General features: G+C 53.8%; 3 protein-coding genes across 3 annotated transcripts; 2 read left to right on the forward strand and 1 right to left on the reverse strand.

Annotated features, from left to right (window-relative positions):
* Positions 1-71: 71 nt before the first annotated feature.
* On the reverse strand, positions 72-3655 carry FAM43B (family with sequence similarity 43 member B). The gene has a single exon (XM_051786500.1). It carries the CDS (start codon positions 2405-2407, stop codon positions 1517-1519), a length of 891 nt encoding a protein of 296 aa, XP_051642460.1. The 5' UTR covers positions 2408-3655; the 3' UTR covers positions 72-1516.
* A 1141-nt stretch (positions 3656-4796) lies between these two features.
* On the forward strand, positions 4797-7595 carry CDA (cytidine deaminase). The gene is made up of 4 exons (XM_051786510.1): positions 4797-5293; positions 5614-5725; positions 5985-6039; positions 6771-7595. Exons 1-4 carry the CDS (start codon positions 5119-5121, stop codon positions 6882-6884), a joined length of 456 nt encoding a protein of 151 aa, XP_051642470.1. The 5' UTR covers positions 4797-5118; the 3' UTR covers positions 6885-7595.
* Positions 7596-9276: 1681 nt separating this feature from the next.
* PINK1 (PTEN induced kinase 1) lies at positions 9277-18772 on the forward strand. The gene is made up of 8 exons (XM_051786492.1): positions 9277-9656; positions 11434-11733; positions 12664-12767; positions 14436-14618; positions 14999-15162; positions 16126-16253; positions 16976-17212; positions 17568-18772. The coding sequence occupies exons 1-8, from the start codon at positions 9315-9317 to the stop codon at positions 17826-17828; spliced, it is 1719 nt and encodes a 572-aa protein (XP_051642452.1). The 5' UTR covers positions 9277-9314; the 3' UTR covers positions 17829-18772.
* The last annotated feature ends 116 nt before the right edge of the window (positions 18773-18888 follow it).

Genomic DNA, 18888 nt, shown 5'->3' on the forward strand with positions numbered 1-18888 from the left:
CGCCAAGGCCGGGCGGGGGGCGCAGGGGCCTCCCAGAGCTTTGTTGAGGGTACGGGGGAGCACAAAATACCCCCCCACAGGGTATATGTGGGGGAGGCGGTCAGATCCTGGCCCCATGCGGCTTTAGGGGGCTAAACCCCAGCCTTAGGGATTTGTGGGGTCGGGGTGGGTGCCACCCCCCCCCAGGGTTTTTGGGGGAGACATCAAGGTCCAGCGCACAAGATCCTAAAAAGGGATTATTTCAAATCGCAGCCATCTTTTAGGATCTTGATAGCTGGACCCAAATCCTGACACCCCCAGGGTGCTGGGGGGAGCATCCCTAGCGCCCCCCGTCCTTCCCTATCCCACCCCGGGGGTCTTGGGGGGACGTCAATCCCCAGCCCCACAATCCTAAAGGGGGAGATTAGCCCAAATGCCAGTCATCCCTTAGGATTTTGGTAGCTGGCTCCAAATCCTGACACTCCCAGGGTGCTGGGGGGGACCACCCTCACAGTGCTTCGGTGATGAGGGGCAGCCCAAATCCCACCACCCTACAAAACTTAGGAGCGGGTCAGACCAAAGTGTGTCCCCCCTGGGCTGTGAGGGGGGTATGCCCCCAAATTCCAGCCCTATAGCACCTTGAGGGAGGGTTATGCCCCATCACTGGGCTGTGGGGCCCCAGCACCCTGTGAACCCCCCCAGAGCAAGGGCTCAGCCTCAGGACGCACCCCCAGCCCTATTTTGCAAGGTCCTTCTCCCCCATCCTATACAGGGCCACATAAGGGTGGCAGGTCCCTGCCAGCCTTGTTGGCGGGGGGGGCACACAAGACCCTTCCCTGCCCCACTTATCTCCTTGCCATTGCTTATTCTGAGGAAGCAGTAAAAGGGGAAGAAAAATTAAAAAACAGCAATTTTTGGTAAATCGTTGGTCTTCGGAGCCTTGGCGCTGATTTTGGGGTGGGCACGGGGGGGCCGCAGGCAAGGCCGTGTTCTCCAGTGGGGGTCCAAGAGGCCAAACCCCCCTCCCAGCTGCCTGACGCAGGCGGCACAGCCGCCCCCCCAGCTCTATATTTAAAAAATCGAGTTGCCATGGCTACGCAGAGCAGCTCTCCCCAGCCCTCGGTTCCGCAGGGAGGGTGCAGAAAGCCCCTCCTCGGCTTCCTTTTCGGGGGGTAAATTCGATATAAACCCCTCCAAAATCGCCTCAGTGCCGAGCTTAACTCTTCCTCTGCCGTTCTCCAGCGTCCGGGCGAGACACAGGCGCCGTCACACCGCAGAAAACACACATTAATTTTATTATTATTATTATTATTATTATTATTATTATTATTATTATTATTATTATGGCCACTGCAGAGGAGGAGGAGGCACGAGAGCAGGTTCATGTGCAGGGCTGAAGGGGTGCAAACCCACACCCGCCCCACAGCACGTCTTCCTCGTAAGGGAGCCGCCGTCTTGTCCGGATTCACCCCCCGAGGAGCGTCCCAACCCCGGCTCGGGGGCGCGGGGATGGCCCCAGACCCCTGAACCGGGGGTCTCAGCACAGCGGGTGCCGGGGGCCGCGCAGGCTGCACCCCCTCATGTCGCTGGCCAGCCGCAGCACGGCAGCTCTGCCGGGGTCCCCCAGAGGCGCCCCGGGGCCGAAGGCCTCGTCCTCGTCCTCCTCCAGGATGGAGCTGAGGCGCGGGGCGCAGCGGGCCCTCTCGGCGGGCGGGCGGTAGGGGCACTTGGTGTTGAGCAGCCGCCGCAGGGGCACCAAGGGCACGATGGCGTCGCCCAGGAGCTGCTGCTGGACGTGGCGGAAATCGCTCTGCCTCTTGAGCCGCTTGAACTCGTTGAAGGCCGAGGCCGAGGTCTGGTAGAGCAGCAGGGCCATGGCGCGCGCCTTGTCGGCCTTGGAGACCAGCACGGCGTGGCAGCGCAGCACCACGGCCTTGTTCTTCACCTGGTGCCGGTACACCCAGGCGAACACCTTGGGGTGCCGGCGGTCGGCGGCGCAGTAGGTGATGCGGTGCAGCAGGTACGCGTGGCCCGGCCGCCGCGCCCCCTTCTCGCTCGGGGTCATCCGGATGCCTTGTGGCCCCAGCGTCAGCTTCATCTTGGCCCCACCGGCGCCCGCCTCGCTCTTCGCCCAGATCTTGCCCACCGCCTCCTCGGTGCAGCCCTCGCCCTTGGCGTGCAGGGTCACGGCGTTGCCCAGGTACCGCACCGTGTACGTCGGGTCCTCCTTGTTGAGCTCCACTTTCTGGCGCTTCCCGCGGAAGACGCTGCCCAGCCGCTCCAAGGGACACTCGGGCAGAAGGTCCGGGCAGGAGCGCAGGAACCCGGCCAGCAGCGCCGCGTAGCTCAGCCCCGGCCCCAGGCTCTTGCCTTTGCACTTACGTTCATTTTCCACCAGCACGAACTTGCTCCGGCGCCACGGCAGCATCTCCGCTCCGGCCTCTCACGGCTCCGCTAATCCCGGATCAGAAACAGCCCCCCCCCCCCCGCCACCCCAACCCGCAAAATCTGAACGCGGGGGTGTCCCCACACACACACACCCCGCCCGGAGGGTGAAGCCCCTACCCCGGGATGCAGCTGCCGTGTCCCCGGTGCCGTGCGGTCCAGGGAGGATGCGGGGATGCTCGGCCGAGGAGCCGCCGCGCTCCGGCTGCCGCCTGCGCCTGATGCTGCTGCGGGAGCGGCTCTCCGTGGGCTGCTCCACCTCCCCGAGCACGCGGGGAGCCGCCGAGGAACGTCCCCCACCGACTCCTTGGATGCGCGCTCGCTCCCTGCTCCGGCAGGGATACAGAGGTGGGGGGAAAATAACACCCTCTCTTCACGCAGCAGCCATGCTCCTAAATGCCCGAATTCCCTGATTTCTAATCCCGGGGAGGACGATTTTAGGGAGGGTCAGATGATGGTTTCTGACCCTGGCATGATAAAATGGATTTTTTTCCCCCCAGATCTGTCGCTGGGATTTGAGGATCCTGCAGGTTTGCTGGCATTTTTTTTTCCTCCAAACCACCTCCCCTCCGCTTTTTGCCTGGTTTTCCCAAGCCAGTCAGACCTCCTTGCTGCTCCTCTTCCTTTTGGACTGAGCTGGCTTTTAACCTGTTGCTTTTATCTCTGGCCAGGGCCCCAGGACAACTTCCCTCCAGGGAATATGAAGTGTTATTTCCCCACAGTGCAGCCTGAGGGAGATTTTTGGGGAGCTCTGTGAGATTTCAGTCCTGCATCAGAATCTGAAGCTGCTCAGGATTCAGCTGCTTTGGCTCAAACCCTGATTTCCACGGTTTTTTTGCTATCTGGGGCTTCTTATAGATGCAGCAGGGAGACCCCCCAGGCTTGGGGATGCTCCAGCTGCTTTGAGATGGAAAAATAACGGGGAGAAAGGAGGAGAAATTACACTGTGTACCCCCACTTTTAGCCCATTTGGGGAGGTAAACCAGAGCAGGGTGTTGCAGGGAGCAGGAAGCCATTTCCCAGCAGCTTCCCAGATTTTCTACGGTTTGAGTGAAGCAAACACAACCTTAAAATAGCTGCTTTGCAGGCAGACAGCACCAGCCCTGCTCCTCTCACTGCCGCGGCCTCGACAGCCTCGGAGGTTTTCACAGCCAAAATAATAAAAAATGTATGAATTTGTCTGTTTTTCAGCTTTTCTGCTGCAAACACACTGTGTGGGGTTTGATCCCGGTGCAAGGATGGTTTTGGGGAGGTGGTAATTAGGGAATTAGTGCAAATTAGCAAGGTTTCCATCCATTCCAGCCTCTATCCTTCATTACTTCTGCTGTCATCCTCACTGACAGAGGTGAGGACTCTTTAATTGCTCGGTGTTCATATTGACAGGGCAGGTTTAAACCCTTCCCAAAAGCTCTTTTATTTGTACATCCCACATTATTTAGTGAGGGGTCCCCCTGCTCTGATCTGCTCCCACAGTGTCTCCCCTCAGCTGCTCTGGGACTGGTTTTCCCTTTTTCTCCCTGTTTTTGGGGTAATGGAGATTGGAGTGGGGGCACAAGAGAATCTGTGGCTCATTTTATAGGGGAAAACAACCTGGATTTGCACTTTGAAAGCTGAGAAAAAGGATTCAGGGCTGTCAGTCCCTCCTCTCACTGCCTGTTGCCTTGACTGACTGCCCTTGCGAGTACCCGGCTGTCATCATTACGTTCCAGAGTGAACAAGCACCCACATAGTGTGAGGAAAGTGGGTTTCCTGGTTATTCTCTGGACAATACAGATCCCAGCTTTGGTTTCTTGGGGTGCCTGTGGTGGTCTCACTGCCCCGTGCTCCCTTCTCAGCTCCCAGAGTTTCTATGCCAACAGAAGCCACTGCAATTTGGATGCCGCTTCTCAGCAGTGACCCAGGACCAAGATTTGCTGGCATAACCTGCAGGTAAGGTCAAAATCCTCCAAAAATTCAGCAAACCAGACAAAAATCCCAGTGATACATCCCTGGGGGCTGTGACACCCGTCCTTGCAGATAGAAAGTGGGGCAGGAAGCTCCTCGGGCCAGGGGGAAATAGAGAAATCTTTAATTAAAAAGCAATTTGCTGATCACCCAGGAACCCTTTTACCCTGCCAGGGGCGATTCCCATGGAAGCACCAGCAGACCTGAATTTGGGCTCCAGCATAAGGGCATCCCAAAAGGGGCTTTCACCACCTGTGTCTTCAGCCAGATTTCCCTGCTGCCCGTAGCTAAAAGTCCTGGGAAAATGTGATACATATAGATATTATTTTTAATGCTTTCGATCAAATTAATTTATTTCTTTTGATCTCACTGATCAGGAGCTGTTGTTCCTGCCCCCCCACCACCCCCCAGAAAGACTTAATGACATTTTCCCCTGGAGTCACAGAACCAGTTTTGAACAGGGAAGGAAAAAAATCTGCGAGACAGCAGCGGAAAAATGCTCTGCCGGGACAGGGAAAGGAGGAAGCAGAAAACAAACCCCGGGATGAGTTGGAAAAAGTGAGACAGCAGGCAGGGAGGGGATGTGGGACTCCCTGAGCGTGATGCTTTGGGGGCCAGGGCTGTCCCTAGGGATGCTTCCTGGGGTTCGGCTGTGCGCCGGGGCGTTATCCCGCAGTCCTGGCCAGCCTGTTTTCCAGGCAAGGAAATATTTAACTGCGGCGTCAGCGGGCAGGGCAGGCGGGTGCAGGCATGGAGGGCAGCGGGCAGCGCTCAGCCCCCGCTGTGCCCCCGGGCCAGCCCCAGGGGGACCGTCTCCAGCTCCTGCTGCGCCGCAGCCGGGAGGCCAAAAATTGTGCCTACTGCCCCTACAGCCGCTTCCCGGTGGGAGCTGCGCTGCTCACGGCGGGTGGGGAGATTTTCTCCGGTAAGTCGTGGCCCTAAGAGCCCACCCTGGGATTTTTGGGAGCCTCCAGCGACCTTTTGGAAGTGCGCGGGGGTGTAGCGGGGTCATCCCGGGGTGTTGGTGTTGTGTGTCCTTCCCCCGCTGCCTCCTGGCAGCCGCCAGCCCGCAGCGAGCCAAAGATCGCGGCGGATGGGGAAGTGCAGGAAATAAATAAGGGAAGCAGGGAAACTGGCTTTTCTTTGCAAATTCCCCTAAAAACAACAACAACAACAACAAAAATTAAAAAAAAAAATTTCCCCGGTGGGGTTTGGGGTGGCTGGTGCCGGGGGTTTTCCCCACAGGGTGCAACGTGGAGAACGCCTGCTACAACCTGGGGATGTGTGCTGAGCGAGCTGCCATCCAAAAAGCCATCTCGGAGGGGCACACCAGCTTCAAGGCCATGGCCATCGCCAGGTAAGGGTGCTCCAAGAGCTGGAACAGGGAGGGACGGGATGGGGGGATAGCAGGAAAACCTCCAGTGCGCCCCGTGGGCAGATCCTGCTGCAGCAGCCCCAGCGTTTGGGGGGGAAAGAAAGTTTTTGCTTGGTTTTTTTGAGGAATTAGGGGGGAAATCTGCTGTAGCTCCGTATTTATTGGTGCATGAAGGTCTTCTGCAGGTGTTCCCCCCTCCTCTGACCTCAGGACTGAGCTCTGTGCCCTTCTCCTTTGGCAGTGACATGGGGGACTTCATCACACCCTGCGGCGCCTGCAGACAAGTGATGAGAGAGGTGACGGCTCTTGTGGGGGCTTTGTGTCTCACCCCCTGACCCCAGACACCACCCCCTGACCCCAGAGAAGATCACTTGACCCTAGACATCATCCCTTGGCCCCAGGCATCTCCCCCTAAAACACCTAGAGGTGCCAAGGGCGGTGCAATCCCCTATCCCCAGCCCCAGGGCTGGCTCCGGGCTCCTCAAATTGCATTATCCACTGGGAAAGGGATATTCCTCCCTATTCCATGTGAGTGGGTGCTTGGTGGGAATCCATTAGCTCCCCCTTCCCAGGGGGTTTTGTTCCTCCAGGTGCAGAGTTTGGCCCTGGAGTCGTTGCTCCACCTCTGGCAAGCCTGAAAACAGGGGTTTTCCTGGAAAAGCTGAGATTCTCGCGGATCCCATCCCTCTCTCACTTCCCTCCTCCCCACAAGCACCCCAGCACCCACAGCCCGTTTTTGGGTGGTTAATATTTAATGGGTTGTGGGGCTTGGCTCGAGGGTGGGATTCAGGAAGTTTTGAGGCACTGGGGCTCACCCTGGGGGGTAAAAACACAGGATCTGAGCCCAAAATATCCTCTGAGGGGGTGATGCTGATAAGCCAACCCAAAATCCATGCAGTAGAAGGGGATGCTCCCCCTGAACCTAGAAATAAAGGATTACAGGAGTAATTTGGGGAAGAAGTGCAGGTTCTTCTGCCTTCTCCTTCTTCTCCCTCATCAGACTCTTCTCCCCACTCTTCTCCTCCAGTTTGGCACGGACTGGGATGTCTACCTGACCAAAGCAGATGGCACCTACATTGTCAAGAGGCTGGAGGAGCTGCTGCCACTCTCCTTTGGCCCCGAGGACCTGAAGAAGGTGTGACCAGCATGGCCACCACCATCCTTTGCCCCTGGGGCAGCAGAGGAGGATGGTTTTCCCCAGTTTCCTCGGTGTGTAAGCGGCTTTTTGGGGAAGACACAGTTGGAAATGCATTTGTAGTGCTGTTCCTCTCATCTTCTGATTCAGTGTTGATTCACAGGCACTGGCTCCACCTCCCCCCGAGGAAACAACAAAATTGAATCACAGAAATTCCCTGTTATTGGTAAAAAAATGTCCAGATATCCTTGTAGCCAAGGAAGGAGTTGAGTTTGATGCATGGCTCAATTTCGGGCTTGTTGATACAGAAACAACTCCTAAATAATGCAAAATCATTGCTTGGGAAAATTCTGGATTCTTCGGCTCTGAAGAGAGGTGAAAGCCAAAAGGAAATGCTCCATCAGCCCCAGCAGTAATTAATGAGCCAGTCCAGATTAGGTGGATTGCTGGGATGGGATGGTTATTGCACTGAGCGTGTCCTTTGCTCATTTCTCTCCAGCTTGTTTTCCTCGCTTTTGTTCCATTTATGGGGGAGAAGAGAATGAAGAATTTTTGACTGCTTCTGCAGAGTTTTGTGCCTCCAGAGTAGTGCCATTTGCTGATTGTACTATTGATTTAACTATGCACGATGACAAATGAATGTGTGGTATTTCCCAACCAATGCTGGGTTGGGCATTTCAGCCCATGCCCAAGCCAAATAAAAGCTGTTCTGGTTTATCTCCTGCAGTAGCAAGTGATGGAACACAGAGAATGGGGTCCTTGGGCTGTCCTGCTGCCAGGCAGGGCCAAGGGGCAGTGGATGTGACATGGGAACATCATGAGGTTCAACCTTAGAGCCCCTTCATGTGCCTTGAAGGGGACTTTATAAAGATATAATAAAGATGAGGGTGGACTTTTTAGCAGGTCTTTTAAAGGGAGAGTGGTTTTAAACTAAAAGAGGGTTGATTTAGATGTGAGGAAGAAGCTCACATCTAGGGTGATGTGATCCAGGGTGGTGGGGCCCTGGCACAGGTTGCCCAGAGAAGCTGTGGCTGCCTCATCCCTGGAAGTGTCCAAGGCCAGGTTGGACAGGGCTTGGAGCAACCTGGGCTAGTGGAAGGTGTCCCTGCCCGTGGCTGGGGGTGGGATGAGATGGGCTTTAAGGTCCCTCCCAACCCAAACCATTCCATGATCCTGTGATTCTGTGCTGTGCCCAGGTCAGTTCTGTGCCCCGCTCCATGCCCTGCCAAGCACAAGGCACACCCAGCTGTGCCCTGCTCCGTGCCCTGCATTGCACAGGGCTGTACCTTGCCTGCACTCTGCCCTGTGTCCTGCTCTCTGCCCTGCTCCATGTCCTGCTCCCTGCCCTGCTCCCTGCCCTGCTCCATGTCCTGCTCCGTGTCCTGCTCCGTGTCCTGCTCCCTGCCCCGCCCCATACTCCACTTCATGCCCCATCTCATGCCCCACTCAATGTTCCACTTCATGCCCTCCCATTCTGTACCCTAATCCATGCCCCACTCCATGCCCTAATCCATGCCCCACTCCATACTCCATTCCCTGCCCCATTCCCTGTCCCATTCCCTGCCCCATCCCATGCCCTATTCCATGCCCCACTCCATCCCACATTCCCTGCCCCATTCCTTGTCCCATTCCATGTCCCATTCTATGCCTCATTCCTTGCCCCCACTCCATACCCCATTCCCTGCCCCATTCCCCGTTCCATTCCATACCCCATTCCCCATTCCATACCCCATTCCCCGCTCCATTCCCCGTTCCATTCCATTCCCCATTCCCTGCCCCATTCCCCATTCCATACCCCATTCCCTGCCCCATTCCCGTTCCATTCCATACCCCATTCCCCGCTCCATTCCATACCCCATTCCCTGCCCCATTCCTGGTTCCATTCCCTGCCCCATTCCCGTTCCATACCCCATTCCCTGCCCCATTCCCGGTTCCATTCCATACCCCATTCCCTGCCCCATTCCCGGTTCCATTCCATTCCCCATTCCCTGCCCCATTCCCGGTTCCATTCCATTCCCCATTCCCTGCCCCATTCCCCCTTCCATTCCCCATTCCCTGCCCCATTCCCCATTCCATTCCCCATTCCCTGCCCCATTCCCGGTTCCATTCCATTCCCCATTCCCTGCCCCATTCCCCCTTCCATTCCATGCCCCATTCCCGGTTCCATTCCATTCCCCATTCCCTGCCCCATTCCCCCTTCCATTCCCTGCCCCATTCCCCCTTCCATTCCATTCCCCATTCCCGGTTCCATTCCATACCCCATTCCCTGCCCCGTTCCCGTTCCATTCCATTCCCCATTCCCTTTTCTTCCCATCCCCGTCCCGTGCCCTCAGTGGGCGTGGCCTCTCACTGCCCGTGGGCGTGGTCTCCCTCCCCATTGGTCCCACTCTCCCCTGTCCCCGCCCCCGGCCCCGCCCCTCTGTCCCTCAGGCCGCCATGGCTGTCCGGCTTCTCCTGGCCCGGGCCCTGCGGCTGCTGCCGCGGTGCCGCCCGCCCTGCGCCCCCCGTGTCCACCCCCGCGCCGACCTCCGCACCGACCCCCGCGCCGACCCCTGCACCGGCCTCCGCGCCGCCCCGCCGGCCTCGCCATGGCGGCCGTGGCTGTCCTGGCTACCGGCCGCCGGCCGCCTCCTCCTGCGCGGCCCTGCGGGCGGGCTGGCGGCCGTGGCGCGGCGGGGGCCCGGCGGGGCCTGCCTGGCGCTGGCTATGGCGCTGGGGCTGGTGGAGCCGCGCCTGGAGGAGCAGCGACGGGCCGAGGCGGCGTGCCGGCATATCCAGGTGGGGAGGGGGCGGCGGCGGCGCCCACAGGCACGGGGATCCCGCTGGGGAGCGCCTGGGGAGCCCTCCGGGAAGGGGGGTACTGCTGGGGGAGCCCCTCAGACACCCCTCGTGAAGGGGATGGAGGGACTTTGTTTTAGGGAGACCCTCAGAAACGCCTCGTGAAGGGCACAGAGGGTTCCTACTTTGAGGAGTCCCCCCAGGCACCCCCCATGAAGGGGATGGGGGTCCTTGCTTTGGGGAGCGCCTTAGACACCCCTCATAAAGGCGAGGGGGGGGATCCCGCTTTGGGGAGCCCCGCAGACACCCCTCATAAAGGCGAGGGGGGGGATCCCGCTTTGGGGAGCCCCGCAGACACCCTCCATAAAGGGGAGGGGAGGGTCGCTGCAGTGGGGAGCACCCCACAAACACTGCTCCCCATCTTGCCTCGAGGAGGTTGGAGGGTGCAGCTGTGAGCAGCCCTCAGGCACATCCCCAAAGGTGGGAACTGCTGGGATAAGCTCCACAGGCACCTCTTCCTTGCCCAGATTAGGGTCCTGGAGAAGCCTCTTGCTCAGCAGCCCCTCGACACCCTAAAGCAGGTACTGGTGGGTCATCACGGTGGGGAGCCCCTCACCCCCTCTGCCCCCACAAAGGGAGTGGGTCAGGGCCCAGGACACTGGTGTTGACCCCCAGGTTTATCACCTCTCCCCAAGACAGACAGGGACCCCACAATGCTGGGCCAGGCTGTGCTGGCAGGGCTCTGGTGACGGACGGTGCTGAACATATTTCCTGGATAAAAATAGACCTTTGGTGCCCAGAGCCACCTGTCACTTGCTCCACTGGCTGGCAGACACATTCCTGTGGAGGTTCTGCCTTTTCCTGAAGTTTCTCAGGATGCTTTCTCTCCCCTGCTCTTACCAGGTAGTTCCATTTGCTGTCCCTGAATCTGTGTCCGTTTGTCCCATGACACATCCCTGAGGTGGCCACCACCACGCTGGGGCTGTAGGGAAGTGCACTGGTTTGTATCAGTACAGGTGACAATTGGGGCGCCACCAGACCTGTGCTTAAACTCCAGAACAGCCTCCTGTGTGTTGTTTTCTCACATCTCTTGATTTCCTCCCCCAGCTCCTTCCCATCATGGATTCACTCTTGCTCGACCTAACCAATCCTTGTACTTGGCTGCCAGAAAAGCTCAGGGCATTGTTTTTCCTGTTGTTGCTCTTATTTATGTTTTCTTTTAAATGCTGTTTGCCTGATTTATTTATGGAGAGTAAGAAAAATGTAATAGTGCATCTCTTTTTAGAAGTATTCAGTTAGACTTCTCTTTACACAATCACAGAATCGTGGAATGGTTTTGGATGAAGGGACGTTAAAGCTCTTCTCATTCTATCCCCTGCTGTGGGCAGGGACACCTTCCACTATCCCAGATTGCTCCAAGCCCTATCCCACCTGGATTTGAACACTTCCAGGGATGGGGCAGCCACAGCTTCTCTGGGCAAAATATATTTATATTCTAGATTGGCAAATGAATCTCCCTCCCCATTCCTTTTTGTCCCTCAGAAAGGGCACCTTTGACAAAGACTGTTTTAGGAGTAGATTGTTCCAGACAAAAATACATGGTCTGCAAATTCTTTTCCTCCTGGATACAGTGATTTGAGCCCAGTGGTTAGAACCTGATTGTGGCTTTCAGGTTGACCAACCCAACAGGATGTGTAATACCACCTAAATACCAAGTTCTCCCTCGCTGGGAAGTCTGGAATAACTGAGCATGTTTTTCCGTTCTTATTCCTTTCAGACAGTGTTTGTTGGGAAGAACAAGCCTCAGAAAGATCCCCTGAGCTCCTTCCGCTGGCAGGGCTTCAGGCTGGAGGAATATCTCATCGGGCAGCCCATCGGGAAGGGCTGCAACGCTGCCGTGTACGAAGCAGCCATTCCTTTCTCTCCCAGTCCTCGGGAATGTGTGGGGAGCAGCCATCTCCCAGCCGTGCAGCAGGATCATGGCTCAGCTTCCCAGGCAGCTGGAGAGGAGCCTGTGGTGAAACACCAACCGAAAGGGGCTTTTCCCTTAGCTATCAAAATGATGTGGAATATTTCGGTAAGGAGTCGGCTCTGAGTTCCTGTGTCTGTCACTGGGGAATTCTGGCTGGAATGTTTAATACTGGAGTGTTGAAAGCGCTAATTATGGAGCGCAGGATGAGTGTGTCACAACAAAGCTGTTGGTAGGTGACACTGGAGATGTAGAGTGTTAGGAAGGAGTCCCATAGCGAGGTAATTAGCGTTCATTGTCCTCTGGAACCTGCACTGAGAGCTCCTGCTGCTGGAGTTGTTGGGTATGGAGGGGATGTTTTGGGAAGAAAAGGTTTTCTGAAGCTGGCTCTGATGGAAAGGTCTAAGAATGGGAAAACCTGTGATTGAGGAATTGGTGTTCTGTCAGTGTCAGCACAGAGATGGGGTTTCTTCCTGAAGAGTCACAGGGTAGGCAGTAACCTTCCTGCTGGGTCCCCTTGCCATCAGGTGACTGGCCAAGATCTGCTCCAGAGTTTCTCACCTCGTGACTGGTGATCCAACCCCTCCATGTGGCTATTCCACATTAAAAAAAAATCCACAGGGCTTTCCCTGTTGAAGAGGTTTAGTGGCACTTGATGTGACAAGTGGATATTCCAAGAGAGTCTTCCAAAATGCCAACATCTGGAATCCACTGGGCTCCAGAAGTACCCTGACATTTAGCTGTGGGCTTTTCCACTTGGGTTTGGGAGTGCGAGGTGTAGCTCGGAGCACTGGCAGTCAAGGGTGCATTTGAAGTGACAAACAGGTTTCTTTCTGCAGGTAAAGGCTTTGCCACATCCCTTGGTGAAATCTTTAAGTAGTTAATTGCCTTCCCTGATTTTCAAGGGAGGGGAGTCCCTGGAATTTTGTCTCAGTGATCCAGCTCCAGACACAGTGCCAGCACAAGGATTGTCTGCTTTTAGCCTGCAGCAGATGATTTTGGAGCTTAAACCAAGGTGGGGTGTGGTTGTTGTTGCAGGCTGGTTCCTCAAGTGAAGCCATCCTCGATGCCATGGGCCGAGAGCTCGTTCCAGCCACCGGAGTTGCTTTATCCGGGGAATACGGAGCTGTCTCTGGCCGCAGGTATGGACATTGTGGAAATGGGGGTGGTTCTCAAATGGTGATGGACTGATTCTATCCATGGATTAATTTTGCAGCAATATGCACTGTTAAGAAGGTGGTCAGAGCTTTCTAGAATAGTTCCTGAAAGGAGATAAACCCGGCAATTACTAAGTTTGGTGTGCAGGGAATACCCACAGCGAACCTTTGTGGTCCAAAGCGTGTTGGAAGGGCATGCCAATACTTTGGGAGCATTTGGGGTCCTGCCAGGGGTCTGATGGGTGGCTGTGGCCAGGCACTTCCTGCCCAATGCCTTAGTTTGTCTGTGTGTGAAATGTGTCGGTATCTGCTGAGTCAAAGGCTGGAGGAACCACTGATTAAAGATCATTTAAATATGCACCGTGGTGCTTTTTAATTGCAGAAATACGTACATGCAGTAGGTAACAGTTTGAGTGTGTTAAACATCAAATGATTTCACTGTAGTACAATTTGACTGTGAGATTTGAGAACTGGTTTGGTGTAAAATGGGTGCTGGGCAGGGAGGTTGAAACTGGGTTAGTGCAGGGAAACCAGTGAGAAGGAAAATGGAAATTGCTCAGTTCCCACTCTTTCACCTGAGTGGGAAGTGAACAAGCAGCATGAAGGTGGAAAATCTCATGGAAACTTTTAAATTACCTTGAGCTAGCTATCTTTTTGTTCAAAAATATGTCTTTTTGTTCCATTTGAAACAATGGAGTCTACAGCCCAGATTGCCTGATTTAAATTTCAAATCCATCCCGGCTGCCAATACAAATGAATAATGAATGCTGTGCCCTGTGTGGCTGGCTGGGAATGCAACAGGGCAACCAGAGGGGTACTTGACATTCAGAGGATGAGAGATCTGTGTTGCAGATGCAGACAGGTAACCTGCTTTTCATTGTAGTGAGAGCTTCCTGCCTGTGCCATAAAATAGAGGGTCTAAATGGATACTTCTGGTGTGAGGTTTACCTCATTTTGCATCTAATAAAGTAATTTTGTTTGGGTTTTTTCCTCTAGAGCTGTTGTAGCTCTTTTTGAATGGAAGAGCAGCCTCTGACTGGCTCTGACCTTGTTAGCAGCGTGGAAGGTTTTGTAGGGCTTGAGTAAAATGAAAGGCTGAGTGTTATGTGTGAGGGTTTCTATCAAAGCTTCGTTTGCAGCATAGGTTAAGGACCTGTATTTCCTGTGTGGCCATGGAATACAGGGAAATCCAAGTTACAGGAGAGCCCCTGTGAAGCCTTGGCTGGCTCAGTTTGCTGTGGTAGATTCTGAAATCTAGAAAAGGTACTAGAAGCTGCTGTGGTGGATCCACTCGAGCTGCAGGAGCTCTGCATCCACCTTGGAAATGCTGGCCAAAGGTGCTACTTGGGAAATGGGTCATGAGGGCAGAGAAGCTGCTGCCATGTTCTTCCTCACGGAATGAATTCAGGATGTGAATGTCTGACTGTTTGCTTAACGTGCTGTCCTGTAATCCACGCTGTGCAGCTTTAATCTCTCTCTGATGAGGTTTCCAGTGCAGAATAAATGTGTTTGCTCACTGCTGTGGAGCCCCTTGGTGGGGAGGATGTGCCATTTTAATGGAAAGTAGTTCCAGAAATAACAGCAACATGTCTGTGATCCATCAGAACCGACCAGGAGACTGATGCAGTCTGTGGTGTCTCTCCTTCCGCACAGAAAACCCCTCCTTGGGAGGAAGAAGTTGCAACCCCATCCCAATATAATCCAGGTGATCCGAGCGTTCACATCCTCTGTCCCTTTGCTGCCTGGAGCCTTTGCTGACTATCCTGACGTGCTTCCATTGAGCCTGAATCCCAGAGGGATCGGTCACAGCCGGACGCTCTTCTTGGTGATGAAGAAGTAGGTGGAGAGAATCTGATTAACATGACTTGGGTACTCTGTGCTAAGCAGGCCCCTGCAAAGCTTGGGCCTAGGCTGCTGCCAAAGAGCAGAGTATGCTCTTGGAAATGCCTCCCAGGACTGTTCCAAGTCCTTGAGCTTCTAACTCTGCTTCCACAATGAACACAAATCGTTCTTTTTAATAATTACCCCAAATTAAAGTAAGAAATGTGGAGTTTGTCCCCATTCGCCTGCCCTCCTAAGCCTGAAGTTCACCCTTAGTCTGAGCATGCTGCTAGAGATGGAGTAGAATCAGTAATGAGATGAGCCAACACTGAGGCTGAACTGCCAGTGATAAGCTTCCAGGCTGCTAATTCCCAGTTTTTCCCTGTTCTGCCTAGTTACCCTTGCACACTGCGCCAGTACCTGCGGGAGAACACTCCGGATGTTCACCTCTCCACAATGATGATTTTACAGCTCCTGGAAGGCGTGGACCATCTTGTTCGACATGGGATAGCACACAGAGACCTCAAGTCTGACAACATCCTGGTTGAATTCGATTCTGGTGCGTAGATCCCTGAGGATAAATGCCAATTAACTTGTAGAAGGGATACAGTCGTGTAGGTATTCAGAGAAGTCTCACCCAGCTGTGTGTGGAGGGGGGGAAAAACATCAAACCCTTTGAAAAATCTCAGGTTTAATTTTTATCTTGGTGTTTGGTGTCACTGCAGCAGTGGGGAAGTCATGAATCCTGTCTGTGCATGAGGTTTTGGATCATTAACATGGACACAGAGTGTTGCTGAGGTGATGCATTGCATGAGCACAGCCAGCGTTCACTGGAGCATCTGATAACGCCACATTTGGGATGCTGCAGGTGCCTTTGCTTCAGGCTATTGGCTCTGTCATCTCTCCCAAGCCAAACTGCACAGAGAGCCTCTTAAAATCTTACTCCATAGCCAAGTTAATTCTGCATCACCCTGGGATGATGAAACAGGGGTTGGGAGCAAGAGGAATCGACTGTTACAGCCAAAAGCATCTTTTTCATGGGCTTGTTCTGTCAGCCTCTAACGGAGATTTTAATTACCTGAGCTCGTTTTCAGTGTGATTGAGATTTAAATGGGCAGGAAGCAATAGCAGGCAGGTCTGTGTAATTAGGAGTAGAAGAATTAGCTTGAAGAGTATCAGGGAGAGACAGAGAGTATGGGAATGCACCCTGCCTTCCCTGAGAGAGGGTGCACGATACGGAGGATTCCCTCTTCCCCAGGGCTCAGGATTTAGAATCATAGAATGGCCTGGGTTGGATGGGACCTTAAAGCTCATCTCATTCCAACCCCTCTGCCATTGGCAGGGACACCTCCCACTAGACCAGGTTGCTCTAATCAATCAACTATCTGGATGAGGGGATGGGAGTGCACCCTCAGTCAGTTCGCAGAGGACACCAGGCTGGGTGTTGATGTGACGTGGTGTTCAGTGCAGCCATGTCCTCCCAAACGGAACCCTAACTCTGCCAGCCCTGTGTTGTTCACAGCTGGCTGCCCCTGGCTGGTCATCACCGACTTCGGCTGCTGTCTGGCAGATGAAAAAGTTGGCCTGAGGCTGCCTTTCACCAGCTCCTACGTGGATCGGGGTGGCAACGGCTGCCTTATGGCACCAGAGGTAAGTCCCTCTGAAGTGGTAGTTTATGGTGTTGGTTTTCTGCTTGTCCTGCTGTTGGGACTAAAAGTTTTGGCGGCATAGAAGGTGTCCATGTCCTAACTTAAGTTAGACTTGGTGAAGCCTGAGCTGAGCACTGTCCAGCAGACACCTTGAGCTCTAACAGGTGAAACATAATCAGTTGGCATCTTTCCCCCCAAAATTTACTCTCCAGTCTTAATTCAGGCCCCTTCCTGTGTAACTATAAAGAATTATATCCAGCAGTCCTCGTGTTGCAACAGTGGTTTTTGGCTGAAGTTCAAGGCGGTTGTGAAATTATTTGCAGTTCCTTTTTATTTCTCTGATGATAACCCTAATAAAAGCCAAGACACCCTTAACTGTGCTGGACCTGGCACACCTTGCCATGGTGTCGGTTGTTCATCTCCATGTCTCCTGTCTCCATAATTCCAGCAGGAAACAGCCCTTGGGACTCAGAGAATGCCAGTCAGTGGCAACTTAAGTGCAATGTCCAAACTCCTCCCAGCATCCCAGTGGGCTGAGCAGTGCCAGAGGCTTATTTCGTGCCAATGGGGAATATTTACACTGGAGATCTCTATGGAACCCGCCTTTGGTTTCAGTCTTTCAGTTTATTACAGGAAAAATGCCGATTTGACCATAGAAAATAAAATTTGAGCACAGAGGCCACACTCGAGCTGTTTGTTTGAGCATCCCCCTCTCTGTGGCAGGTGATCACAGCATCACCTGGCCCTGGCACAGTGATCAACTACAGCAAAGCTGATGCTTGGGCTGTTGGAGCGATCGCCTACGAAATCCTGGGCCTGGCCAATCCTTTCTACGGCCACGGGGACTCGACTCTGGAAAGCAGGAGTTACCAGGAGGACCAGCTGCCGCTCCTGCCTGATCATGTGCCCCTCGAGGTGAAGCAAGTGATAAAGATGCTGCTTCAGAGGGATCCCAGCAAGGTAAGACACCGTTGTCTTCAAGATATGCCCCTTGGGAGTGTCATTTGTGGATTGTTTTGCCTTGGAGGACTGCGAGTGCAGGAGTTGATCCAGATCTCACTGCAGCCTCCATAAGGGTCAAATCTAAACAAAAAGTCTTTGCTGAGGGACAGTGGTGCTGAATCATTTCAGGGATTTCAGCCCATGTTTGTGTCAGGACTGGACCTCAAATTGGGGGTTTCACTGAGCAGCCTGACATTAATAATCACAGAGAGTTTTTAATTGACAGAGAGTTTTGTCAGTACAGATGCTCTGTGCTGGTGATGTGACTGAGTGCAGAGGGATCAGCTAACCTTCCCTCTCCCTCCTCTTGCAGAGGTTGTCTGCGAGAGTTGCTGCAAACGTGCTTCACCTGAGCCTCTGGGGTGACAGTGTTGTAGCATCCAGGACCCTGAAACCCGACCAGATGATTGCCTGGCTCCTCTGCCAGTCAGCTGCCACCCTGCTCACCAACAGGCTGGTGGATAAAAGCCGGGTAGAAACCAAAATGAAGATGTGCTTTTTGGCAAACCTTGAGTTTGAAGACCTCTGGGCAGCAATATTCCTGTTGCTGGCCTGGAGAAGCCATTCTGGGTGAAGGAACCACCTGGAACACGAGCATTTCAGTTAAATGGCACTTTCTAAAGGCACGTATAGGAACCTGTCCTTTCTGTCTGCCTGGAATCCTGTAGTGCTTTAGGGAACAAACTGCAAGCCTGTGTTTAAGAGCTTGAGTTTCCTCTAGCAAGTGTTAGCACACCCTGCTTTTCTCCCTCTGCTAGAGGAGATGCCCTTGCTTCCTTACTGTCTGGGTGGGAGGGTGTGTGGACCTTGCAGGTGTCCTGAGGTACGTGGCTGGTTTTGCTCCCATTTGGGAATTCTTTCTTGACTTGTGTGTTGAGTGGAGCAGGTTCCCTTTGAGATGGGGTGGGTGGGAGGAGGCACTGTCTGCCTGCACTTTACATGGAAACATCACAACTTTAACAACACTCTGAGAAAGCTGAGCTGACAAAGGGATGTGCAGTTTCTCTGTTCTTGGGGAAACCAGTGGTGATCTGAGGCTGCTGTTCCTGTGAGCTGCAAAATGATGAGCCTGGAAGCTTCCTGGTGAGGTGCTGCCTGGTAACACGAGCGTCAGCAGCACTGAGCACCTCACAGTTGTACGCAGGAGAGTGGAGGCACATCGTCCTCAAACCCCGCTTGTGTCTGTTCTTAACTGTTGTAGTTATGTGGTGATGCTGCTGCAGGGTCCAAGGCTGGGTCAGAATGTCCAGTTAGGGATGGTGCTCCAAACAAAATGAGGCTAAGCAGCAGCACCTGCTTGAAGAGCTTAGTGTGATGCCCTGCTGTTTTACCTGCCTGTTTTTAATTCAGTGAAATAATATCCTTTGGTGGGGAGGACAGGAGACATCAATCTTTAAATAATAACAACAGCCATGTTTATGAAACATCATTCAATTTTGTGTCTATAAATGTGTTTAGAGGAACTTGGGGACAAAGTTATTTATGCTTGTTGCACAATAAATTGAAGATTAAGCTCTGTGGCTGTGTGGGTTCTCTCAATCCATGGTGTCTTAAACAATTGTTCAGCTCTTTCCATTGCTGACTGTGGAACACGGTATTTTATTCCAAGTGAGTTTCCCAAAGAGGAATGGACT

This window comes from Manacus candei, unplaced genomic scaffold (assembly GCF_025592945.1).
Source record: "Manacus candei isolate 608988 ecotype Guabito, Panama unplaced genomic scaffold, ASM2559294v1 h1tg000022l, whole genome shotgun sequence".
Taxonomy (NCBI): domain Eukaryota; kingdom Metazoa; phylum Chordata; class Aves; order Passeriformes; family Pipridae; genus Manacus; species Manacus candei.